Genomic DNA, 25,861 nt, shown 5'->3' with positions numbered 1-25,861 from the left:
AAAAACGTTTGTTTCCATCTCTTTGTTAAACCGACTTCTTCCCATATTTTTTTATTTAAGTTGTGGGATCTACTGAAGTGAGATGACTTCCTGTTCCTGGGCAGTTCTTCAAGTAGACTCATTAATAATTCACTGTGGCACACAAACAATCCTGGGGGCCTGGGGCCCTTTGGCCTTGCTTGTCATTTCACCAGCGACCTCAAAACCAAGGCAACCTTTACGCTTTCAGTACTCGGTCACCCAATCATTCACATCTGTCCTGTCACGATATGGGCAAACAGGCAGGGTCAAAAAATGGCTGAATGCAGCTCCTTCAGACTTAAAGGGAGGAGACGCCTGTTCTCGCCAGGTCCCAATATCGAGTATTCTGGTGTGATGCAATGTACTGATCTGCATATTTGGGCCGGATAATAACCAGTTCCATAATCCCTAAAGGAGAAGCTGGTTTAAGGTATTGCAAGTCCTACATAACCTTATAGCAAATGTTTCTTATATGACGATGATGATGGTGGTGGTGGTGGTGTGAGGATGCTTTTAAATGAGGCGGCCTGCTTCTAGAAACAAGCCCAGAAGGTGTAAAAAAACAAAACAGGGATGAACTAAAAACATCTGTTACAGGAAGCCCGAGTTTCATCTATTTCATTAAATAATTTATCTTCATCTTCATCTATGCACAAATGTTCTGTATTTTTGCACCTGAGCCACTCAGACAAACAAGACAAAGACACCCAAGGGCCCAGTTTGTCAGCACAGATTCATCACTGAAGAAAACTAATAGGAGCCTGCATGAGAGCAGTGGACATCAGTTGGTTCTGAGAGCTTCAGCCTGGGCTAAATGTCATCCAGAGTGAGGAACAGATGTAGGATTACCACACCGGCCACTGGCTCTTCTGGGCTCGGGTTTCGATCTGCACCACCGGCTGACACCGAGATCACAGCAGCCAGGCTGAAACTTTTGCCAAGTGTGATTATGTAACACGGAGAGGGCTTCCTGTTCTTTGGTATCCTCCACAGAAGCTCTGGATTAGGCAGATGAAGGCAATAAGAGCAACAACCTTTTCGTTTTTCTCCAGTGACTTACTTAAATGATGCTATGATGTTCAGTGTATCCCAGCATGCGCTTTAGTAATACTTTAGTGACCATATGGAGGGCACAATTAATGCATGGAATATTCTGAGTGACTCCAACAAAAGAACAGACCAGATGATAGAAAGGTGGAGGGTGCAGAAATGCTTTTTTAAAAATTATATAAGAGTAAGTTCACACCCAGGTTCCTTTGGGAATCTCCCGTCTCCCAGAGAACAGCTGATTAAGCCAGCTGAGGCCGGCAGGAATCACATATTTGCTTACATGATGTATCACAGTAAGAGTTACACTTTCTCCAGACCCAGTTAAAGCATCTAAGAGAGAGAAATGAAGTGGACTATCCAGACTCCTTATTTGCCAGCCTTTACAAACTGGAATGAACCTCCTGCAGCTTGAAGGGGAGCTATAAAGCTCCTCAATGTCAGGCTGCACGTGCTTACACAGAAAAGGAAGAATTTTAGTTCTTGTGATATTAGGGCTTAAGTCACACAACATTTAAGTCATGTGATTTTCACCTGCGTTCACTCGATCCTTTTTTGGGTTCAGTAGCTGCCTCTGTGCCGATTCATGGAGGGCGGTGAAAAGCCTGAAGAGGAGATATGAGGGCTGTACTCTGGTTTCTTGCTCAAAATGCCAAAATGATCCAACAACAGTTGTACAGTAAAAGATGTGTGATCCAGTTGCACTGTGAAAAGTTGCTTAAGTAGGTGCACTCACAAACAGGCTGCCTGAGCAGTGAAGTCATGAGAACAGACGCAGACGCCTGACTACAGTCGCCAGCCTCTCCTCGGGGGCGACTCTGATACTTCTGCACCCATCGCTAATGCAGCCCCCCCAATAGCTAAACTATACACACACTGTGCACCCTCAAAACCCATCTGTCCCGTGATACCTGGATGCCAGGTTGGATCATTTCTCGCCCGATGGCATCTCCCAGGGCACTGACTTCACTCCTGCCAGGACAATGCATCCTGTGTCAGTTAGAATGAGCATCTCTGTTACTGCAGACTCAATACAGGACCCTCACTCACAGAGACATTTGGGTTGATACGCACTGAGAACAGTATCCCTTTAACAAAACTGGCTGAGCCCGGGAGTGAAATCTGGATATTTCATCATACAACATTAAAATGTGGTGTGTGGGCGTTTAGTTGTGACATGCTAGGTTTGTTTTTACACTGTTTTCAAACCTCTCAAAGAAGATGATAAAGTTTCTGTGCAATATTATAGAGGTGTTTACCTTTTACCATCTATGCATAATTTTTAAAAACAAAATAATAAGTCTATCATAATGAAAACATTAAATAGTTAATGTTTTGTTTTTAAGTTTTCATAGGAGCAACTTGAATGAGAGTGTGACAGATATCAGCTTTTGACATTTAAAGGCATCTAATTCGGGTAAAAAGATACAAAGATAAACTACTCTGTACAGTCAAGACATATTAAACCAAATGTTTGATTTTTCTCACATAGATAGTAGACCTATTCAGTGCCGACTCAAATCAGCTATTGTGTGAAGACATGATTGTGAATCTATTTAGCTTTATGATAACTAGAGCAAAATTTGTGTCGTGGGTTTGGTCGACAGTCGTATTTTAGTTCCAACCACATTCAAACAACATAAGAAACAATTTTTGCAGCGATCCTTTAGGTGACAAAATAAAAACGTGGGCAATTTTTGCCATCTAGTTGTAGAACTGGGTAATTGCCTGTTTTGTGTGTGTGGGAGGGGGGGGGGGGCGCGTCATCGCTACGTAACTCCTCTCTGACCAATAAGGAACAAGAATACTGACACGTGAGACCAATGAAGGACGACACTTCTAAAGCCAAAATGGGCTACATTGTGTTTCGAAGGGAAATCGCTAAAATTTAACATATATCTGTGTTAGAAAGCAGAAGAAAAAATCCAGGTAAGGCTGAATTGAAGCAGAACGTAACGTCTAGTTTTTTGTGGCATTAAATTAGGATTTTTTGCGATTTTGTAGGCAGCAAAACAATTTTATCTCTCTTCGTAATTCATTGAATCGGTGGCTAACTGCTAACAAGCTAATGTCAACAAACAAACAATAACTTGTCAACGTCCTTCCAGAATATCATGCGGAACTCTGCTATTTAATATATTAAACGTGTGTTTGCTTCCCACAAGGATGAAGGTCGTGAATCTGAAGCAAGCCATTCTGCAGGCGTGGAAAGAGCGATGGAGCGACTATCAATGGGCCATTAACATCAAGAAAAACTTTCCTAAGGGAGCAACATGGGATTACCCCAACCTTGCAGGTATGGGCATATATGATCCCTAAATGTTTAAAGTGTTGTTAGTTAATGCATTGCATAAATGCTGTTTATCCACTCCAGAGGCCTTGATGGAGCAGGCAATGATCGGTCTCTCTCCTAACCCCCTCATTTTGTCTTACCTGAAGTATGCTGTTAGTTCCCAGGTAAGGAAAAAAATATGATAACAGTGTGATGGTGCATTAAGTGACAATTCATACTGATGGCTGATTGTCTTTGTAATTGCTGATGTCACCTTACTGTTTCAGATGGTCTCTTACTCCAGTGTGCTTACAGCCATTAGTAAGGTAGTTAAACTCAATTAACATTCACCCCATGTGTTGTCATACAGTATGTTATGGTTAATCAATTTCCCTCTTCTTTTGATAGTTTGATGATTTTTCACGGGAGCTCTGTGTAAAGTCACTGTTGGAGATAATGGACATGTTCTGCCATCGTCTGAGGTGTGTGAACTGATCTATCTTTTTCTTGCCGTTGTACATAACAGCATCAAATGTAATCTTGATTACAACATGTATTATATAAAGTAATAGGTCCTTATCAATTTGTAATACCGAAAGACAAACAGGATACATGCATTTATTTATATATTTTTTTAAAAAACCTTCACATCCTTAAAAGATTCCTGACACTTTTGTTCGGTCTTTCAGCTGCCATGGGAAAGCAGAAGAGTGCATCGGCCTCTGCCGTGCTCTGCTGGTTGTGGTCGACTGGCTGCTGCAGGGCTGTGACTGGTATTGTGAGAAGCTGAGAGAGCTGGGTCCATCAGTCAGCACAGAGACCAGTCTCAGAGCCTGCCTGGACAGACTTCACACTTTGATGAACAGCACTAAAAACAGAGCTCTGGTCCACATCGCACGACTAGAGGACCAAAGTAAGATTTTACTGGATCGATAACATCCTAATTTAGCCGCACTGGTGTGACTGTGGTGTCGTCCAATCTACATGGGGAAAACCTGTAAAACAAGCGATACCTGTTAATGATGCATAAATTGATCAAAATATTTGCTGTCCACATACCAGTCTGAAACTTTCCTCCTTAGGTGCCTGGAATAATGTTGAGCAGTCAGTGATGAAGGTGACAGAGGGCCTTGGAAGTATACCTAATCAGGCACTGGCAACTAAACTTGAAGAGTGCTTGTCACTAGTAAAAAGGTGAATATTACCACCATTGCATGTTTTAAATCCACAGTTATTTAATTTGTCCACATTGTAGATTGGCTTTTGTGCAGAAATTTGTTGATTTGAACTAAATCGCTGTTCTTGTTGTTTACCTCTTCTCTGTTTTCTCAGTATTCCCATGATGCTGTCTGTGCAGTGTGACCAGCCTGTCCACGCTTCCTTCCCATCAGTTCATGCCTTCGTCATGTTAGAGGGGACCATGAACCTGACAGGAGAGACACAGCCACTGGTAGAGCAACTCATGATGATCAAGAGAATGCAGGTAAACATTTAAAAATATATAATAAAAATTAAACATTATCATTTGAAATATGAAATGTGCCTTTCATGCTTTTTAACAACTGACAGAATCCATCACTGTTTTATTATATTTATGAAATATTGCTGTTGTCAATCGATTAAAAAATACTTAATCTGGTTTCTGTCGATTAATTTTGATTAGTCATGATATCATATCATTCAGTTTTAATTTATATTAATCACATTTCAATTTGCATGAGAAAACAGACTCAAGAAAGGGAGGGTGGTTTCTCACAAGCAGGGTGGAGTTTTAGCCAAAGTGGTAGAAGAATCCCTGACATGCACTTAGTGTTAATGGGATATTTTAAACTGGAAGCGCTTTTGCGAAAAGAAAACTCCTTCCTGCAGAGTATGCATTATATTTTATCCTGGTCTCTGTTCCGTCTTGGGGTTCTTTGTACCTGGAAAGGGCTTACATGTGAGTGCTTTCCATTTTAATCAGTTGCTTCTGCTGCCTGTCACTCCCGGATCAACTGCCTATTCGCACTCGTGTGATGGAAACCATATTCGGACAAACGTTTAGATGTTCATAGTCATTCTCCAGATAAATGAATCGGCGTTAATGCATTAATTTTTACAATGCATTTTTTTTAAGTGTTCCACTGTCTGCCCTCTACAGAAAATTCCCACTTCTCTGTTTGTTCTGGAGATCTGGAAAGCTTGCTTCACTGGCCTTATTGAGTCACCAGAGGGCACAGAGGAGCTGAAATGGACTGCTTTCACTTTCCTCAAGGTAAATGATACACTAAAATCCATCAATATGAGCTAATTAATGCACGCGTGCAATTCATTTTTACCTATTGCTTTGCCTAGATTCCACAAGTTCTCCTCCGTCTGAAGAAGTATCATGGAGACAAAGGAGAGGTAAACATAATTCATTTATGGAATACAGTGGACCTTCATCAGCATCATGCAAGAATGAGTTTAATTTACCTTCTAGGACTTCATGGAGGATGTAAATGTCGCATTCCAGCACCTACTAAAGCTTACACCACTGCTAGACAAAGCGGATCAACGATGCAAGTAAGCACTTACCTCAGCAATACACACAGCCTGTTCATTCTAAAACTTTTGATATTAGAAGCCCGCAGCAACGCCAAAATTCTTGTGATTTTTCCTTCATCACAGTTGCGATTGCCTCGGTATGCTCCTGCAGGAGTGTCACAAGCTCGGCCTCCTGTCGGAGGTGAACACATCATGTCTCACTGAAAAACGGTACAGTTTCTACCTCAGTTTTAAGAGATTTATTCCTCGGATTTCTTTGGATTAACTTTAAACAATCTTTCTATTCCCCCAACCCTGATCCCCCTGCAATTTTATTAAGGGCTGAGGACAGGGAGTTTGCCCCAAGACTGAAGACCGCAGAAAATGCTAATATCCAGCCGAACCCGGGCCTCATCCTGAGAGCAGAGCCCACTGTCACTAATATCCTCAAGGTAGAGTGTCTGAAAGCTTGCCCCATAGCAGCTTGTTATGGGGCATGTTCAGAAATGATGTGGTTACACTACAGTAGGGAAGTTGAGGCAGAAATGCCAGCAATGGAAAGACAACTGGGGAAGTAATTTTCCCCCTAAGATATGACATTAAAATCAACTAAACACAACTCTGCCCGTCTCACTCATAAGACAGTAGATGCAGACCATTCTAAGTCCCCCGAAGGCCTGTTGGGGGTCCTGGGCCACATGCTGTCTGGAAAGAGTCTGGACCTGCTGTTGGCAGCAGCAGCAGCTACTGGGAAACTCAAATCCTTTGCACGGAAGTTCATTAAGTAAGTTGCTGTAAAGTGGATTTGAAAGTCGCTGTTTTTTTTTAGTTGGAAACTCCAGCTTTTCATGTGATTTTAAACATGTTCTTGTACTGAGCTATTTTCTCTCTGTTCTAGGCTAAATGAATTTCCCAAACATATCAGTGGTGAAGGATGTGAGTTCAAAATACACGAGTGACATCTTCCAATGTGGGAGTTTTCTCCACATTGATGGAGATATTTGGTCATACAATAACATTTTGGATTTGTCTCCCCTTCAGCCAAATCTGCATCAGTACGGGCCTTGCTCTTTGACATCTCCTTCCTTATGCTTTGTCATATGGTGCAGACGTATGGTTCTGAGGTAAGATCACGCAGTTGGAGCGTTTGGATTTCCTTTTTCACTGTAAATTCTCCAGAGGGCTGGGCTGTAATGTTCTGCATCTGAGCTTCTTTTAGTTTAGTTTGACTCACTCTGTCAGCTGTTTGCTTCTGCTGACTAAGCCTGCATGGATTCTTTTTTTACTAGGTTATCCTTTCTGACCCCAGCCCTTCTGGGGAGACGCCCTTCTTTGAAACGTGGCTGCAGACAGGTATGCCCGAGGAGGGCAAGACTTTAAACCCAGACCACCCGTGCTTCAGGCCAGAGCCAGGGAAAGTGGAGAGCCTGGTTACCCTGCTGAACAACTCTGCAGAGATGAAACTCGTGTAAGACTTAGTCTTGGATCATCAGTTTTATGTGTCTGTGGTTTTTTTGTGTCACAACCAGTTGTAAAGTAACACGTACTTCTTTCCTAAAATGAGCTTAAGTGTTTTTTTAGCCGGATGTGAATGCACCAGGCCAGTTTGAAATGTTGTAATGTGGATCCTCTATCTGTTGTGAAAGTCAGGTGAAATGGCACGAGATCTGCCTCAGCATCCCAGCAGCTATCCTGGAGGTCCTGAATGCCTGGGAGAACGGCGTACTCTCTGTAGAGGCCGTACAGGTCAGTTGACTTTTCTGACTTTCAGATTGACATTGCAGCTGTTATTACCATCGCCACCACATATCCGTTACCGTTATTGTGGTTTGTGACTCATTACGCGATAACCACAGGAGCTGATGATGTTTCTTTTTTCCATTTTGGCATTTGTATATCGCAATCTTAAACTAATGCAAGATTAGAAGAACATTTCAGCTCCTCAACCCCCACAACAGCAACAGTATTGATTTTTTTTTTTGGTGCTGTCTCCTCTCTCTGAGCATAGAAGATAACTGATAACATCAAGGGGAAAGTGTGCAGTATGGCAATATGTGCAGTGGCCTGGCTGGTGTCCCATGTGAGGATGCTGGGGAGAGATGAGAGGGAGAAGCCTCAGACTATGATCAGGCAGCTTGTCACGCCGCTGTATGGCGAGCACACTCTTCAGTTTTACAATGAACGGTACAAACAACTCACACAACCTGTATTCACGCACACATACAATCACGATGTGGTTGTTTTCAGCCGTGGGTCATGTGTCTGTTTCCTCACCCTCTCACCAGAGTGATTATCATGAGTTCCATCATGGAGTGCATGTGTGCCGACATCTTCCAACAAACTGGCGCGACCTTGCGCCCACCAATGGAGGGCCAGGAGTCCATCCCCTACAGGAACCTGCTGCCAGCCAAAGACCCCATTCACATGTCCCTCAGCAAGCAGTTCCAGACAGTGCTATCCAAAGGCTGGGTGGACAGCCAGGCTCTGCACCTGTTTGACAGTCTTCTGAACATGGGAGGGGTCTTCTGGTTCACAAACAATTTGATCAAGGTAGGAGGTTGGCATAAAGGTGCTCATGGCCTGTCAATCACCAAAACCATTTTTTCCCCTTCCTGTTTAAAATAACTTCACCCGAAGGCTTCTGGTGCTACATTTTAATACAGAGTTTCCGTTTTTTAATGTCGTAACATTTTAGAGCCTAAACTGTGAAAAGTTTGCGTGTTCATTGTTTCATAAAAATCCTTAGTGGTCAGAACCTCCCTACTACGTGCAGATTGGTGTTTCAAAACTTGGTGTCTTATTGCAGGAACTGCTAAAGGAGACTCGACAGGAGTGGGCCAATCGGGTGGTGGAGTTACTCTACAGCATCTTCTGTCTGGACACTCAGCAGATCACCCTCACCCTGCTTGGTACCATAGTGCCCAACTTGTTAACTGACTCCGCCCACTGGCACAGCCTGACCGACCCACCTGGAAAGGCTCTGGCCAAGTAAGAGCGAGGATTTTTTTTCATTTTAAACGGGGGTGACTGAATATGTCTGTTGCTGATTTTGTTTGCCTCTCTTTAGATTGTGCGTGTGGTGTGCGCTCAGTTCTTACTCCTCCCACCCTAAGGGCTCCTTTTCGGCCCGGCAGCGTAAAAGGCACAGAGAAGACATTGAGGTGAAGCCCTCACAAGCAATCTCTCGTTTCTAAAGGGTGAATATGGTGGCGATTGTTGTATTGTTACCACTTTGTTGCAGGACTACAACAGCCTTTTTCCTTTGGATGACACTCAACCATCTAAGCTCATGCGCCTTCTCAGCTCCAATGAGGATGAGCCAGTGGCCCTTTCCAGTCCAGGTCGGTCTCCTAACATTAAGCTGTAACTACTGTCGACCTTTGAGTTCCCCGCAAGTTCATTCTTATAGAGGCATCAGCTCAAATAAGAAAGAGAAAGCATTTTTGACCAGACTTGCTTTGGGAGAAGACGTCATCAGGTTTCATGTGACTTACCAAATCAACATGCTGTAACAGCTTGGGTTTGGTAAAGAAGTTAAAGGGTAGCCAGGGAAATTTGGGAGTCACTCTTTAAAAAGAAAACTGCAACTTGCATGTTTTAAGTAGTTAGTAGTTTCTCTTAAATGTTTTTCCTATCTGAAATTATTTTTATGATTAACGAATGATTAATCGTGGGTTTTTTTTTTCTCTTGTGAAGTGACGATGTGTCACTGTTCAGCTCATTCAAAAATCATGGAAGAGAATTCAGCAAAGTTATTTCAGTAGCAGGAAGATTACATAAGACTAAAGTGGAAGGAAGTGGAGCGCTGAAGGCCTGGCTTCTACTCAGAAACAAGATAGAAAAGGAATTGCTGTTTCTCATAACGTGTGTTGTCCTACAGCAGACAGATCCATGAGCAGTTCACTCTCTGCCTCCCAGCTCCACACTGTCAACATGAGGGACCCTCTCAACCGAGTCCTAGGTGAGAGCCTCCTTTCCTCCCACCACCTGTGAATTCATGATGTTCATGTGCACACAACAAATCAGAACTATGAAGGTATTGTGGCTGCTTCGGAGCGCCGACATGCCTGAGCATTAAGAGGTTAAAAGTCAAGATTTTGCAGCATTTCCCAGGTGGTAATAAAATAAAAATTATTTTCTTCTCAGCCAACCTTTTCCTCCTTATTTCATCAATCGTGGGCTCCAAGATGGCGGGCCCTCACACCCAGTTTGTTCAGAGTTTCATGGAGGAGTGTGTTGAATGTCTGGAGCAGGGAAGCCATGGCAGCATCCTGCAGTTCATGCCCTTCACAATGGTGAGTTATGAGCTGGGAGGAGGTGAGGCAGGTGGAGGATGTGGAGATAACAAAAAAGATAAGGGGCTGTTACATCAGATTTCATTGGAATGTTTCCCTTGCAGGCATTGTTTACTTATTCGTTAAGAATTTAGGGTGTTAACACAATTGTAGAACTGTGGACGTCAGTGAAGATGTCTGATTTGTCTTCGTTTAGGTGTCTGAGCTGGTGAAACATCCCGCTCTGGCCAAACCCAGAGTTGTCCTGGCCATCACTGACCTGACGCTCCCGCTGGGGAGGAGAGTAGCTGCCAAAGCCATCTCAGCCCTCTGAACCATGGATTTAAACAACACATCCAGCATCTCCATTTCAGATAGATCTTAAAAGCTTTTTGAGCAGCTTTGAACTGGCTGGATGGTTAATCTGGTTTCATTTCATAGTAACTTGTTTATGTCTCCATTTATATTTTTGTGATGTATTTGTAGGGTTTTTTTTACATTAAGGGAGATGCAAATACAGTTTTGAAACAAACCTGAGTCTCGCATTTATTACGAAGGCAACAGTGTCACATTTGGAAGCAAAAACCACATGAGATCACTGTGAGTCAGTTAAAAGCTCACATGCTAGCCACATGACCACAAGTCAGGTCATCACAGTGACCGAACATCCGACTAACTGGGTCGTAGCCCACGGCTTTCAACACTTCCTTCAGGAAATCTTTCTGGCACTATACAGCATTTTCATCTTCAGTGGTACTTCTCTATTTCAGTACATGTGAAAGATCCTGCCTCAGGAGACCCAGTCATTCACTTTAATTCCTGGAAACTCCAAGCATTTGCTTCATACTGTCTTGCCACCATGTACCGCTGGCTAAAGCCCACCGTCATCAGCAGTAATAATAGAGTTCAACACATCTTGATTGTCCTTTAGAAGCGCTGCGACGTTTTTCATATTTGTCAGCGATCAGTTTTTAAAGAACCCAGTGAAAAGAGAATAAAGAGATAAAGACTTTACTGCTAAAATAAATATGATTTAATTAAATAAATACAAATATATAAATACAAATTTTAAAAAAATAAATATTTCTAAAGTGGTAAAACGTATTGTAACTAATGCCAAGCAGTGGGATGTTGGTGATCATCTGTCATCTGGTTCCTCGTCCACGGTCTTGTCCAGGCTCTTCAGGTGGCGGTCCACGTCCCGCCCAAATGTCTGGAGCTGCTGCAGAGTCAGGTGTGCAGCCACCTGGACCTCATAGTCTGCCGGCAGGTTTAATGTGACCGCGGGTGGCACCACGGTCTCTTCTCCGACCATCTTCAGCATCTGCAAAACGAACCAAAGTTGAGTGAAATTAAATTTGGAGTCATTGATAAAGAGCAGGACACACACACACACACACACACACACAAACCTTGTTGATCTGAATGTTCAGGTCTCTGATGTCGGCCTGCAGCGCCAACACCCGGTCCTTGTTTTTCAGGTGATCAGCGATGACGGCCAGTAAGGTCCGATGCAGCTGAAGACCCTCCGATATCCGTCTCAAACAGGTCCCCTGGAGAAAGCGGACCACGCAGGCACATAGATGAGAAACTGGCTGCTGCTGTAGCCTGTGATTCTCTTACAGGGTGATTCCGCTGAAGATGCTTACCATGGTGAAGTTTTCTGACAAGGCTTTGAGGACCGGGGCTGGTGGGATGCCAATAGTGGACGCCATGATGACAAGCTTTGTATTTTCAGAGGAATTGAGCTTCAGAGACTGTAGGAGAGATGGCGAAGTGAGATTACAGACCGATCTTTAGTTCCCTTTCAGTTAACATAATTTGTTTTTAAAAAAGAAAACACACTGTCAGTCACCTATGATGTCAAGGTTACACAATGTGAAATCATTCCAGGTCCCAACAAACCCGTAAGACTTCTCCTTTTGTACCAGTTACAAGAACATAGGTTGTCATAACTAACGTGGTCTTAATTTAGGCACCAGGAAAACATTCGGGCACGTCTAATCGAGCTCGTCTGTCTCTGTCTCAGACGCTTTCCTGCAGCCTCTATTCTTCATTTCACACCGACTCTTGTCTCACCTCGGATTGAACGCTGGATCTGTGCGTTTCTGGAATGGCCATCAGGACCTTTTGTAATAGAAGGCGGCTCGTTTGCACCAGCTCCTGCGTTTGCGGGTCCTCAACAAGTGCGCTGCTCCCCGGAACAGGCGCGCCGCAGCCCAGCATGGCCATGTAAGGAATGACGAGGACTGGAGGAGAACAGAGAGAGAGAGGGAGACGTCACCAAGGCTGCGCGACAAAAACAACCCTCCACTGGACACTTTCCAGCGCAAAGTGCAAATATGTGCGCGTCGGAGGCGGGCAAAGCCTGGCACTCTGGATCCAGCAGCTCCGTGCTGCGTTCAAATGCAAGAAAAAGTTTTCTCCACTGGTGATTGCAGCGTAAAATGATCTGTCTGGACATGACCAGCAGAAGAGGGAGGGAGAGCGAGCATCATTTCGTCAGCATTTTGGTGAAGAGACTCACCAATCAGGATGTTCATGGCCCCTGATGAGGAATGTCTTGAAGTGTTCACCTCCAGTCAGCAATATGCATCGATAAAGATCCCTATAGGCATTTTATATAGCTGTTGTGGGATTCCCCTTTTCGGAAGGAGTACCCTAATGACTGTCTAAGACTAAAAATAACCAAAACAAGATATTTATAGACATTTCTTTTAATCAATGACGTAGTTTATACGTCTAATAATTACGGTAATACCGACACCAATAATACGGTAATAGTAAAGACAATGTGCTTTGGCATTTAATAGTTTGTCACCATATTATTGCCCCGACAAGTTACATGTATTTGAATAAATACACACAAATAAGTACACGGATTAAAGCGATTTTTTTTTTTTAAAGAAATGTGTGAAAGTCGTGACGAGTTGTTCGGATAAAGTTTTAAATTAACACAATTCAAGAGTTTTGATTTGGGAAGTGGAATCCATTAGTCATTTTTGACAGATAGTGATGCAATGCTTGTCGTTTAGGTCATGGACACTTGCGTATACCCCGATGTTGCAGTCAAAGAAGCTCGGAGGAAACAGACAGCTGACTACTGGCAACAGCACTGGATGGAAATGACACCTATCACGTAGATTTGCCTTCTTTTGGAAAATCTGTTGTTCAGTGATGATCTTGATCTTTAATTCTGCCACTGACCTGACCAAGCCACCTATATGAAGTGGAAACAGGAATTTGCAGATGACTATGTCAAAGATAATTATAATAATTCCTTCAACACATCCTGTAAGTCATTCCGATCTGAGATTGTATCTTAGTAGAATCATTATCACTCTAATTTGGGTTGTTGTTTTGAGGTTTCTTTTGTTCCCATAAAAGAGTTGAGTTGACTAGAAGTGTGAAGAGCAAGAATTGTGAGGTAAAGGTCCCCTCACCACAATAGAACTTGAGAAGGGGCTCAGCCAGATGGTTTATAAAGTTAAAAAGAGTTTAGAAAAGTAGCATTTAACTATGTAGAAGATTTAGATCCCAACAACAAAAGCTATCAGGCACAGAGAGAAAACATTGTAGAGTAAAGCTCGTGAGGTGAGTGATGAGTGACTTGTTCACCCTGTTCATGGTGAACTGTGTATGGTACCGTAAAGCTGCTAAGAGCGCCATCTGGTGGCGTGATATTTCCGCGCCCTCGGTACTGATTCTGTGAGGAAACTTGAAAGAAGAATCCTTTATTAGTCTCGCAGAAAGGAAATGACATTAACATTCTGTTTTTGTGGAAACACCTGCCGTATACATGAACATTGAACACATGCGCAGGCAAATATTAAGGCTCAGGAGTCAGAGTCCATGAGCTGCCCTCCACAGGAGCTCTGAGCATTTGCTCAAAGGCACCTCAGCAGTCTGAGCTCAGTTACCAATTAATGTCTGTCTTCAATAAAAGTTTTTTGAAGACAGACATTAATTAGTAACTGTTATTTTTATTGGAAATCACAGATCATAGTTTATATTTCCATAAATATGATTTAGGATTTTTTTCATGTAACTATGTCTACAACACTAAAAGTGATTCCAAACAAATTCTTTTAAATAAATGCAGAGAGAGTGACTTTTGCCCGGTCTCCTTTACACGTCTGCGTTTTCAAACTGTTGCATCAGCCCGCTTCGTGTCGTGACACAGGGCATCAGCCAGCGTGTTCCTGTACTGTACATGCGGCGCGCTTGGAAGGCTGTGAAGAGAAACTGTCAAATCTGATCCCTGAAATCCACACGGGTCTGATCTGCAATCAACGGTGCACATCAGGGGCATTATTCACTGCAGAGGCCGCGCTCCCTGACCCCCCAGTGACCCGGTGGCTGAGCTGTAATCACTTCAGGCCTACATCTCCATTGTGGGAGCACATCATGCTGCGTCACACATGACGCCATCGATGACCTCACCGTCCGGATTCAATGTAACCGTTGAGGTGTATTGTTGCCATGCTGATGAATGCAGGATGTGGCAATTAATGACTAATCACCCATGTCTGTCATAATGCAGAATTTTGCAATAAATGAGCATCTATTTTCAGTTTGGTCATGTAAGTTTGAGTAGCTCGAGCGACAGGTTATTGCAGCTTATTTTGTATCTTGAGGTTTAATATATGTGTTGTAAGGTTACTAATATGCAATATATATTAAAATTAAACTGATATGATCTCCTTCTTCAAAATTAAGAGCAATTGTTCCATTTGGAGATGTGCCCTCTTATGAATGCTCTTTAATTGTTTGTATTATCTTTTAACTGAGCCTAAATCCGAGGCAGCTTTTTGCTGGGTTTGTGTGAGATGGTTTGAGGTAACTTGGCCCCTGATGAGAATTGTCTTTATCTTGTATTATGTGTTTTACATTATGTTCCTGTCTTCTCTTAGAAGTTAGGCATGGTAGATTCATTAGCAAATGTAACAAGGATCAGAGACATTCCTTTCACAGGATTGTTGTTGTTGTTCCATTGTAATCTCAGGAACCAGTCAGGCTGGGGGTGTTAAACACCCTTTATAAACGGGACATCAGGGTGGGGTTGATGAACTTATTTGCATGAAGAATGGGAACTTTGATCTGGCCATCTGGGAAGATAATGGAGAAGAAGGACTGTATCAACACCAAAGGAGACTGGAAGAAGAGGACGAGGTCATCCCAGCAGAGGAACTGGATTGGATTGTATGAACATTGAGAATTTACATATGTGTTTCTATAAAAGACTGGGCCAAGGGATAGTTAGGTTGTCAGGCTTCATGCCCTGGCAATGGACTCTGTTATTGTAGGGTTATGAACTGGCCTGGAGCTCTGTAATATTTGGATCTCGAATTGGTTCTATTGTTAAATACATTTTGAAATTGGCATTTTTCTTCTTGAAGTCTTCATTCAAAGAACACGTGGATTAGCAGCTACATACGAGAGGTATTGCGATCCAACACCCCTCTTAGATAAATTTAGTTGTTCTAAACCCTTAGCGAAGTTAATTTCATACAGCCTGTTAGGGTCAAACATGTGAATATGAAACTGTGACCAGTATTTCTCAAACTTGTTCCACCACAAGGGGAGTCGTCACGCACTGTGAAGTCGGAAACTTGGTCCACCTTCAGCATTCTGGTGCTCATTTAGAGGATGTCTCTTCTCACTTTCCTCAGCTGCAGCATCTTTGGTGTCACTTATCTCTTTTGGCCAACAGAGACAAATCAAGTGTCCCTAGAAGCCTTATACATGACCCCCACATGAAGCGTTTTCAGCTGAAACCAGACACCAAACAGCCCGTGCTAGGTGGGATTGGATGTGTCACCTTATCCCTACGATCCGTGTGCTGTTCTCCAGCAGTTGTAATGCTCACACCAGTGTAACCAGTCCAAGATAGCAGGGGGAGCAGGCAGAGCTGCTCTGAAATGTAAATTAACCTGTGGGGCATTTATGCGTGCTAGTGAGCAGAAGCGTTGGGTTACAGGCCTCCACACAAACACACATGGCTGCAGAAGATACAGGTGAACAACGCAAGAGCTGGAGGAGACTCAGTTCTGTGTTCATTTCAAAGTTGATCCCACGAGAGTGGGAGAGAGAGAGTGTGTTGGGAAGTGTCAGAGAAGCATCTCAGCTTTGTTTTATTTTTCAACTTCAAGATCAATATCACTGTTTTTGGTATAAGAGCTCGGGCTAATAATAGAAATTGTGGGGCATGAACAGAAAAAGTAGCACTACGGCAGCGAAGGAAAGCATGTTGAGCATAAAGGTGCACGTAAAAAGACACGGAGTCAAAGTGAAATGTTTTGTGATTATTTCAGCAAGACTGATAGCGTTTATAATCGTTATGCAAGTTCTTTAAACTGTTCAGACTCAAACACTGGATCCTACCTCTTACAGCCTCTTCTGCCATCAGGATACTGCGGCTTTATCAGTATTAACTCACTTTCTACAGTGCACAATGACAAGTTTGATTTAACCAGACCTTTTTAATGAAAAACACACTTGATACACGAGTTGTTTTGGTTGCTGTTTGATGACTTTTTTCTAAAATGATGCCTGTTATATGGCATCAAAAGCCACTCCATTCGACAGGTTAATGAGGTCACCACCACACTTTCCACCAGAGGCACCATATAAGCCTCCATATTACTCAGTTTTATGTTTATGCCACATGGCTGAGTTAAAACATTTTCTTAATAGCCTCATATCCTTGCAAGCAGGAGAAAGGTAGTTCAGTTAAGAATCATCAGGGACTGACTTTACCTGCCACTGTGAGAACTGTGAACCCCCACTGAGGAGCCTATAGACAGCAGGGAGGTGTTTTCCCCACGCAAGGGAACTCCAGGCAACATGGGAGCACCTGATATTCTAGTGCCTTTCTCTTGCAAAACTGCATCAATCTAAACATTCATGGCGTCCCACATTCTCTTCTCCAGATATTTTATGACCCCCTCCCCCGATAAAACAATTATTAGTCCACTCTGCTGTATGCAACAAACCAAATTGTCACCATCTGCAGACGTTCTTACCTTGTTCAGCTAGAGGGTCTCAGAGAAGAGATGGGGAAGGAATTAAATTACACCACCAAATGCATTTACCATCCTGTGGTTCATTTTTGTATTGACAGATTGAGTAGAGATGCACCAAATGCATCCTCCTCTGCGCCCCATCCTGTTGAAATTGAAGACTGACTTCCGCTGCATCCCTTTATAATTGATAAGCAGAGAAGCCAGAGAGTGACCACGTCAGGCCAAATGCTCCTAAAGGCCTGCTGGCTGCTTATGAAAGGCATGAGGGTGAATAAAACAGCGCAGGAGAAACGGTTTTTGAGAAAGGTTTAATCACGGAGGCCTCCCTGAGGTTGAGCCGATAAGGAAGATGAGTGTTGAAACAGCTTTTCCTATTATAACGTGTGACAGACCAAGAGGTCATTGCAGCAACTCTGAAGAGCTAATTCTCTGACAGTTACAGGATATTCTATACGTGGCAGAAGACTCTGTCCCCTTCTTACATGTATGAGCTGAGTCCCAGACCATTGTCAAACCAGCAAAGATTCAGACCGACAAGTCATTCGGGTTTAAAACATAGATATATTTTCAGTACAGCACACAGAACTGAAGACAAACACGGCTACGTTTGAAATAAAACCCCCCCGAACAAACAGATTCTGATGCACGCCAGGATCTCACCCCCTGAATCGTCTCTTTGTGAGTGAGGGCCGTGGAGGTGCATGCACCACTGGATAAACCCCATTTGGAAGCCATGTTTTCACTGTCTCCACAATTTACTGCTTTTTTCCTCGCCCGGTGCACCGGCCAGACCATCCGCTCAGCTAATGGGTTGCTGAAATATGAATTATTCATTTGGGTTAAGGTGAATCAGAACGTGTTCTTGCGCAGGCACATGATAACCCACAGGATAACTGCATGGTGGCAGGTTGTAGCTCTGCCTTATTTGGTTTGGAGTTTCACTCTTATGAGATGTTGCGTTGGTCCGTTGGTTCTACACCACCGTGCTAATCGTGGAGGATTCCTCTGACTTTGTCTGCTTGCTGGGCAATGACTTGAGATACTCCAAGTGTCTACGGGCATCCTCCTGATTCGCTCTAACATAGTAGACCAGGTAGGAAATTACCATTGAGAACCAGCCAAACATGACAACCAACATGGCCACGTCTGTAGTCCGCTTCATTACCACGCACAGGTCTATGTCTGGCGCCAACAGGAAGGCAAGTCCTTGAACTCCAGTCTCTTCAGGATCCGAAGTCTGGCAGACTATACCCGCTAGTGAGGCGGGCTCCAGGTCCACGTGGGGTAAGGCCATCTGCAGGCTGCAGTCACAGTGCCACGGATTGTTTGTGAGGTTGGCGCGAGCCCGCAGACCCTCAAAAGCCTCCGGGTTAAATTTTACGAGTTTGTTGGAAGACAAGTCGAGGAACTGTAGCGAGGAGCCCAGACCTCGGAACGCCTTTGGTTCTAACTGGCTTAATTCGTTATGCGATAGATCCAACTCAACCAGGTGAGGCAATCCCGCAAAAGCATTTGCTGGGACTGCAGTTATGTGGTTGAAGTCCAGGTACACGCGTCTGGTGTCATTGGGAATATCCTGGGGGATCTCGGTGAGCTGCAGGTTGCTGCAGCGGACCGTCTTCCCGCCGCCGTCGCTCTCGGTGCAGTAGCAGTTCCTGGAACAACTGGTGGCGGCGTGGTGGAGGCAGAAAGACATTAGCACCAGACTGTGCAGCAGCAAACACATCATCAGTGAGTGGCGCAGCAGCATGTGCACGGGCAGGGCCATGGTGGGACACGGGGCGGCACAGGGAAGGATTATCTGAGCGGACAACATGAAATTCACCTCAACCTCCCCAGAAGCTGTTGAAAAAGCAACAGGAATTCATGTTAGCAGTGGCAGAGAAAGTGAATGAAAAACTGTACTTTTCTCACGCAAGAACACTGGAAACAATCGCACTACTGTAGGATTTCATACAAAGTGCAAAGATTAAAGATGGCATCATTCCAGAGCAACAAACAAGCTCTAAAAAGCCTTTGGTCTCACTGTGACTCCTTTATAATTGACATCCCTGTGGTGCAGGGCTATTTCAGTACACGGATTGATATTAACATAGTGATGTGACAGCACAGAGAACAAAATGTTCCGAGCAGGAGGAGTCGTATACATATAAAGTTTCCAGATCTTTCTTATGCTATGGCTGCCAAAACCATTCATCCAATGCAGTTAAAAATGACTATTAAAGCCTAATAAGTGATAAAATAAATTAAGGCAAAGCACTCACTGTACTTGCAATTAGAAAAGATCTGTTAAAGGTTTTCAGCGTGTCCTATAAAATACATTTCATATGCTGTGTGCTCACGACCTGCACAAAATAACACACTTAATGAACATACAAATGGCACCAGGGCTACCGTGTATCCAGTTACTAATCCCCTCACAGAAAAACTACTCTGCTACAGCCATAAACAGCACCTGGTAAACTTGACTGGTCTCACAGCTGGAAAAAAACAAAGGCGAATATCTTGATTCCTTCAAAATGTCCAGAGACTCGACAAGATCCACTTACCAAGATTAAAAAAAATGTAATCGATCTCTACGCACCTCGAAGTGTCACACGACACTGGGTGATGGGCGACGGTGCGTGCGTGTGTGTGCACGCATACAGAACAGATGATTTATCCGAGCCACGCAACTAATAACGGTCACTGTTACGCCAGTTTAAGAGATGCACAGATGCACCCCGAACCCAAGGAAACGCAACAACAGGGCTGAAACGACGGCCTCGGGAAGTCTCCACTTTTCCCATCAGCATGACAGCAGGCTATTTTGCTACCAGATAATGTGAGGGCAGATGCTAAATGCTGGTGATGGAGGAAGAGAAAGCATGGTCAAGGGAGAAAATAGGAGGCGTGAGGATGATATGATGAGGATTTCTGCAGGAGAACAGTGTGTTAGAACTACGCTGTGTTGTGGAGGAAATGAAGGGCGCAATGTAATATAATCTGCAGAGGGTGTAAAATCACTCAAGTGCAGGGTGGGGCACCAGCTTCCTTCCAAAATGTGCCTCTTGGAACAATAATATAGAAATTTAATAAAACTAAAGACCATCATATACACACCCACCCCACCCCACCCTGGAATAAATGTATCTGTTGGACTGTAAATCAGGTACAAACTTTCCTAAAGTGGTCGCATCCAAACATTAAATGTGAGGTGCAGCCAAAGGCCAGTCTCTCACTTCATAAATTTGCTACTGTCCTGTTGATACAACCAGGCTCATTCAGCATTTAATTAACGAACCGTCATTTGGATGCCAGAGAAAAGGCAAATCAATCCCTCAGCTTTTAAACGTTGGAATACTTTATGACAAGACAATGAGGACAGAAATGGAAAGATGAAAATCAAACTAATGGGCTGTAATTTCAGTGCATTTAGCTCGGCTTCTCCAAGATTCCAGATTTGCACCTGAAGTGTCCATTTCATTCATCCGACAATAATCCGGAGGAATTACATTGAGCGCCAGATGCACGAAGACGAGATTCTTATGTAATTTAATGCAGCGTGCACAAACATCACTGTCTTTAATATCCACATCCTCAACCAGCCATCCTCATAACATGAAAACCACGAACTGATAATTGCACCAGTTGTTAATCAAAACCATCCGGTAGAAACAAAATAGTAGGAGTATAAAGATAAATTTAGATTTTCCTGCACGATAAAGCACGAGAAAGGTCCGCGGAAAGAAAGAGGATGCCTCCTGGGAGCTGATGCACTTAAGTTTGTCTGCGATCCTGTTATACTTCCTGTACAAATTACATTTTGAAAGCTGCAATAAAACCAAATGAATAAAGCACGAATTATGGCAAAAATGTGCTTCTGTCCGATGCACACTCACGTCTTTAGCGCGTCTCCTTCCCTTGTCATGATTCTCGGCAAGTTCCCGATTATTAAAAACAAACAAACGGACAAACAAAATAAATAAATAAAGCCGTCCAGTAGATCAGCAAAGACAGACAGTCCGCTCAGTGTTATGGTTTCGCTTCCATCAGATCCCCTCGCAGCTTAACGCGCGCTGAGAGCCGCGCCGCTGGAAATGCTGCTGCGCTCACGCTCGCTGCAACCTTGTAGTTTCCACGCAACCGGAAAACTATAGGCAGCTTTCACCGGAGCCTTCCCTTGACAGGGACGACAGGGAAAGGTCTGTCAGTAACGACGGCGTCACGGCATCATCCAAAAGATGACAAAAACGTGAGTGCTCTAACAAGCTGTTTACGCAAATTACGCACAGGTTGAAATCCTGTTGCAGGAGCCGCGCCGCGTCTGAAAGCACGCGTGTCAATTGTTAATGGGATTCATTCATATGCATCTCCAATTGTTGGTGACGCACGCATCAGGTGTCGGTTCCCTCCGGTTCTCACGCACAGAAGTGAGCTCATGCTCGCTGCAGGGCTCTTGCGTGGAGCGGTGGTGTTGGCAGCCTACACTCATCATTTTTGATCTCAAGCTTGTTCCAAGAATACAGTCAGCCAGCTTGGGCGGTGGATCTCCAGGCCCCTTTCCTGCCTGTTGCGAGCTGATAAGGAAGCCCATAGAAAATGTAATGAAATCTAATATGAAAACAGAATGCATGAGCAGGCCTATAGGGTCTGCCAAGCAGATTAATGGGATCAAATCAATAGTCAGGAAAGCTCCACCTAAAGCAGGAAATGATTTCTTGGTAAAGGTGAAAGCGGCTGTAGCTGTTAGATATTTTGGTTTGCTGCTGAGCTGTGTCCAGTACAGGGCAGATCATTATAGCTGCACAACCACAGACCAAAAATGTGATCTTGAATGTTCAGAAATGCACCTTTTAAAAAAAAAAAATTATCTTACAGCTGCAGCATGTTTTGGAGCACGTGAGACATTAAAGCACCCTAACAGACACGTGTTGGTATCAGATACTTCTTAGTATGCCGATACCTCAAATAAAGTCAAATTTTGGCCTGAGTTTTTCCCTTCACCTTTTTCTTCATTATAATTATCATGTTACAGTTATAAAAGTTATATAATCCTCATGGTTGCTCCTTGATGCTCTCCACTTTTATCAGCATCAAGGTTACGAGCCTGCTCTTGTCAATTAGCCCTAGATCAGATAAGCTAAAGAATATGTGATAGTAAAAGTACAGAAAATAGGATTACTCTGCTCTCATAGAAAGAGGAGAGTGCACTGATATTCATTCTTTATCAGATTACTTCAAACACTGCTCTGCAGGCTGCTGTCTGCATTGTGACGCCAGCATTAGCACTGATGCTACGTGCAGAAGCTATCTTGAAACATTTCTTGGTAATTATGCATCTTAAGTACACAAAAGTGCATAGACAAACGATACAAGCCAAATTAATATTAAACCGGTATTAAAACTTGGGTAAAATGATTCAGTTCACTTCCAGTTGCAGGTGGCAAATCTGCTCAGCGACACTTCCCACTGAAGTCTAGATTCTGAGCGGGATTATCCAACCAAAGTTTCTATGATGTCAGATTAACAGGAGGGAGATGTTTAACCATGAGAATGTTTCTGTCTGCTGTCTGTGGCACTGACAAAACACAGGACGCATTAATGATCTCTCTTTCTTTGTCACTTCGCGTCCTGCTTCTCCTGCTCTCGCTGAGACACACACATTCACATTCACACATTATCAGTGTGTCTCTGGCTCTGCAGCTTATTATGGCAAAATGATAAAATGATTCCTGAACGAGATCAAAGTGCTGTCGTGTCTTTGTGAATACATTACCCTGCCTTATTTATTTATTTATTTCTCTACCTGTCTTCCCACAGCTTTTAATCAAAGGGGGAACTGTGTATTAAAGGATTTACCTGCTCTTCCGGCTAAAGGGATGTTACTTTAACTTGTCTTTCCTCCGCGGAACCTTGTCTTTGAAGCCTGAGATTACTGATATGAAGGAAACGGTAGATGTTGAATTCCCTACTGCATCATACTGAACCCTTCTCACCAGAAATTGCAAAGAGTTTAAGTAAAGTATGAATAGTTGATCTGCTTGTCATGTGAGAACACTGTATTTAAGGCCAGTTTTCTCATATGACTTCAGACCGGTGTCCAAACTATTACAGAATGGCCTTTCACAATTCTTTTTTGGATTATAGACTTCCTGACAGACCACACCCAGAGGCTTAGAGTTGGTCCCCACACATACACGGCTCTTGGCCTCAGCACTGGCTGCCCACAGGGCTGCGATAATGATCATAGGGATGAATGTAAACATGGAGACTAATGGTGTCTGACTCCGACTGCGGCCACAGGACCACGTACATCAACCCTTACCCGAGTCAATACTATTGAACCCATGCTTTATCAGTCGAATCTCCCTAGTGTTTGAATCCATATGGAGTAGCTTTGTTGTACTGCATGTGCACGCACACGTGTGTGTGGTTGTGTGTGTGTGTGTGTGTGTGTGTGTGTGTGTGTGTGTGTGTGTGGAGGGGGGATGCATGCTTGCTTTGTGGACATTTTCTCGTGAAAACAATCAAAGTGGCATTAATGACTGCGATGCACGCAATCTTAAATGTTAAGCTGCTGTGTGCCAAAGAGCATAAAGATTGTTGAAATGGTTTTCCCACTGCCCTTTAAAAGCTAATTAAGAATTCTCAGTCCTTTATTGTGTTCCTTGGATGTGTTGACAATGACAGCAAGGAAAAGAGTTCACGCTAAAGGTCACACTTTAGGGTCTCCAAGGACACTGCGAGTGACGTGATGGCTAAAACCTGCAAATGGAAGGTACCTTGAAGCTGCTGGGGTTTGTTTTTCTACCTTCTCGACATTACATTCAGCGCAGTTCATGCCTTAATCAGTAGGAAATGTTGTCATTTTATCTCCATCTCCTTTAAATTTGAAAGCTAACCTAAATAATGAAAAGCATTCTAATCCTCCATTTTACACAGTCTTTGAGGGAATGTTTGTGGTTATTTTCAAATCAATAGGTTTTTGGTTTGAGCCAACCGAAACCTTTTCTCTCACAGAGATTTCTCATGTATGTGTATAACCAAGACAACAGTGAACACTTTTATGCAATGTAAAAGAAAACAGATGCGTCTCTAAGGGGCTCATGGGGAAACAGAGGTTGTCGCCCAGTTACAATAGTATCAAAACAAGAGCGCTATCCTCAGATGACACCGAGCTGTATCAAACAAACCTTTTAGACACTGTGAACTTCACCACATGTCCTCTGCATTTAAGCTGATATATCAAGCTTCCAAAACCCACAGAGCCATTAATAAATAAACAGAAAAGCAGGTGGCACGAGAGCCGAACATCCATCTACATCTGCTATCATTCAAGAGCTTCAGCTGGAGGCTATTTTAGGAAGCTGGACTCAGTATTCTTTTTAAACTGCTGTTTGTGTGTGTATCTATGCTCATTGCCTCATTGTAAAATATGTAGTCAGTCCTCTTGGAATTGCCAAGCTGCATTATTACTTTTTGGGGGGTGTAATTTGGTCACACTGTTAATATTTTCTTTAACCTACTTCACATTGAATTCGATCAGAAAGATGTGCATAGCAGTAAGCAAAGGAGCTCCTTAGCAGGAAGAATCCAGTTTTGATGCCAGTTTCCTTCCACTGTCCAAAAACATATAAAACTTGTCTGAATGTTGTAAATTGCCCCCATGTCAGCATTTACATGTAGTTACGAATAAGATTGGTTCAAAATGGACATAATACTAATAACAAGTGCAAAACCTGCTGCATGTGCTTTTATTTATGAGAATGTTGGTGTAATAAGATGTGAATAGGCTGCTAGATTTTACTGAATTTCAGCTCCTGCTCCTCAGCCCTATTATTATCATGCCAAGGTCAGGTGAGTGGGCAAGCACAGAAAGAACAGATGAATCGGATTTGTGCATTTTCATTCATCACAGCAGAAATGTACAATCCCTGTGTATTGTAAAGAATGAGTGTTGACCAACCGACATCTGTAAGATACGATGCCAATAATATTACCGGCATTTCTAATCAGTAGTTGTTTTTTTCCCCCCTTTGGCCTACAAATGTACGCACAAATGTATCAGAGATAATGTGCTGTCCTCTCATGTTGTAATGAGCGAATAAACTGGCTGCAGTGAGCTAACAAGTCTGTATTTGTCTTCTAATATTTATTTCCTTTGTTTGAAACCTTTGTCTCTATTGTGCTGCAGATCAATGAATGCAATGATTTCAAAAAATGAAATGTGGATGGCGAGTTACATAACCACTATTAGTGCACACATTGAAGAGGAAGAGTGCTTTATTAGTCCTACAGAGTGACATTACTGTGTTCACTCTCTTTTCAGAGCACGTGCACACACACACACACACACACACACACACACACACACACACACACACACACACACACAGAGGCATATTGTGCTTTTGCTAAGTTGTATTTGCTAAATGAAAGATCAGTTATTCAAGGTCTCAGATACAGTACATACTTTTCAAAACCTTTCCTTTATTGTGTAACAAATGCGTTAAAATGAAGATTGAATCACTGAAATTAATTGGCTGATTCTAAATAATAAATACGTCTATGATCTATCACCTATCATCTATTTATTATTGGACTGTGATTAGACCGCGGGACCCGTGTGGGCGGGATCATGGCCTCGTTCTCGGTCGCTGATTGGCTTGTTACCGCATGTTTTCACTTCCTCGTCCGGAAAAATCCTTTTCATCTAATTGGTTGAAATAGCTGGC

General features: G+C 43.2%; 3 protein-coding genes across 11 annotated transcripts; 1 reads left to right on the top strand and 2 right to left on the bottom strand.

The window, feature by feature from the left end:
• The first annotated feature begins 2,862 nt into the window (after positions 1-2,862).
• On the top strand, positions 2,863-10,651 carry med24 (mediator complex subunit 24). Of its 3 annotated transcripts, none has more exons than XM_011604042.2 (26): positions 2,863-2,997; positions 3,234-3,364; positions 3,443-3,525; positions 3,628-3,666; positions 3,749-3,822; positions 4,030-4,253; positions 4,423-4,534; positions 4,673-4,823; positions 5,481-5,594; positions 5,675-5,725; positions 5,802-5,884; positions 5,990-6,076; positions 6,198-6,297; positions 6,487-6,629; positions 6,744-6,781; positions 6,887-6,969; positions 7,135-7,313; positions 7,492-7,591; positions 7,854-8,029; positions 8,131-8,395; positions 8,652-8,833; positions 8,913-9,006; positions 9,087-9,186; positions 9,726-9,806; positions 9,992-10,140; positions 10,337-10,651. In XM_011604042.2, exons 2-26 carry the CDS (start codon positions 3,235-3,237, stop codon positions 10,451-10,453), a joined length of 2,955 nt encoding a protein of 984 aa, XP_011602344.1. In that variant the 5' UTR covers positions 2,863-2,997; position 3,234; the 3' UTR covers positions 10,454-10,651. The 3 variants fall into 3 exon arrangements, with proteins under 3 accessions (XP_011602344.1, XP_029698934.1, XP_003961366.1); XM_029843074.1 differs by having other exon boundaries at positions 6,186-6,297; positions 9,729-9,806; XM_003961317.3 differs by having other exon boundaries at positions 6,186-6,297.
• A 494-nt stretch (positions 10,652-11,145) lies between these two features.
• csf3a (colony stimulating factor 3 (granulocyte) a) lies at positions 11,146-12,780 on the bottom strand. Its single transcript, XM_003961466.3, has 5 exons — positions 12,647-12,780; positions 12,199-12,368; positions 11,769-11,876; positions 11,532-11,672; positions 11,146-11,443 (listed from the first exon to the last, which is right to left on the bottom strand). The coding sequence occupies exons 1-5, from the start codon at positions 12,660-12,662 to the stop codon at positions 11,258-11,260; spliced, it is 621 nt and encodes a 206-aa protein (XP_003961515.1). The 5' UTR covers positions 12,663-12,780; the 3' UTR covers positions 11,146-11,257.
• Positions 12,781-16,034: 3,254 nt separating this feature from the next.
• lrrc3ca (leucine rich repeat containing 3Ca) lies at positions 16,035-22,000 on the bottom strand. Of its 7 annotated transcripts, none has more exons than XM_029843098.1 (3): positions 21,417-21,433; positions 19,729-19,988; positions 16,035-18,986 (listed from the first exon to the last, which is right to left on the bottom strand). In XM_029843098.1, the coding sequence occupies exon 3, from the start codon at positions 18,958-18,960 to the stop codon at positions 18,118-18,120; it is 843 nt and encodes a 280-aa protein (XP_029698958.1). In that variant the 5' UTR covers positions 18,961-18,986; positions 19,729-19,988; positions 21,417-21,433; the 3' UTR covers positions 16,035-18,117. The 7 variants fall into 7 exon arrangements, with proteins under 7 accessions (XP_029698958.1, XP_029698964.1, XP_029698961.1 ...); XM_003961319.3 differs by lacking the exon at positions 19,729-19,988 and adding an exon at positions 21,026-21,305 and having other exon boundaries at positions 16,036-18,986; positions 21,417-21,541; XM_029843104.1 differs by lacking the exons at positions 19,729-19,988; positions 21,417-21,433 and adding an exon at positions 21,553-22,000.
• Between the last annotated feature and the right edge of the window lie 3,861 nt (positions 22,001-25,861).

This window comes from Takifugu rubripes, chromosome 1 (genome assembly GCF_901000725.2).
Source record: "Takifugu rubripes chromosome 1, fTakRub1.2, whole genome shotgun sequence".
Taxonomy (NCBI): Eukaryota; Metazoa; Chordata; class Actinopteri; order Tetraodontiformes; family Tetraodontidae; genus Takifugu; species Takifugu rubripes.
Note: the sequence above shows the minus strand (reverse complement) of the source record. Positions and strands in the feature narration are given on the sequence as shown.

Bases quoted from the DNA above. Each gene is read 5' to 3' on its own strand.
- med24 (XM_003961317.3), top strand. From the start codon at position 3,235: ATGAAGGTCGTGAATCTGAAGCAAGCCATTCTGCAGGCGTGGAAAGAG. The intron at 4,535-4,672 runs GTGAATATTACC...CTGTTTTCTCAG, and splicing joins TGCTTGTCACTAGTAAAAAG to TATTCCCATGATGCTGTCTG. The intron at 9,187-9,725 runs GTCGGTCTCCTA...GTTGTCCTACAG, and splicing joins AGTGGCCCTTTCCAGTCCAG to CAGACAGATCCATGAGCAGT.
- csf3a (XM_003961466.3), bottom strand. The intron at 11,877-12,198 runs GTGAGACAAGAG...TCTCTCCTACAG, and splicing joins GATCCAGCGTTCAATCCGAG to TCTCTGAAGCTCAATTCCTC. The intron at 11,444-11,531 runs GTTTGTGTGTGT...TTCGTTTTGCAG, and splicing joins TGAACATTCAGATCAACAAG to ATGCTGAAGATGGTCGGAGA.
- lrrc3ca (XM_029843104.1), bottom strand. From the start codon at position 18,960: ATGTTGTCCGCTCAGATAATCCTTCCCTGTGCCGCCCCGTGTCCCACC.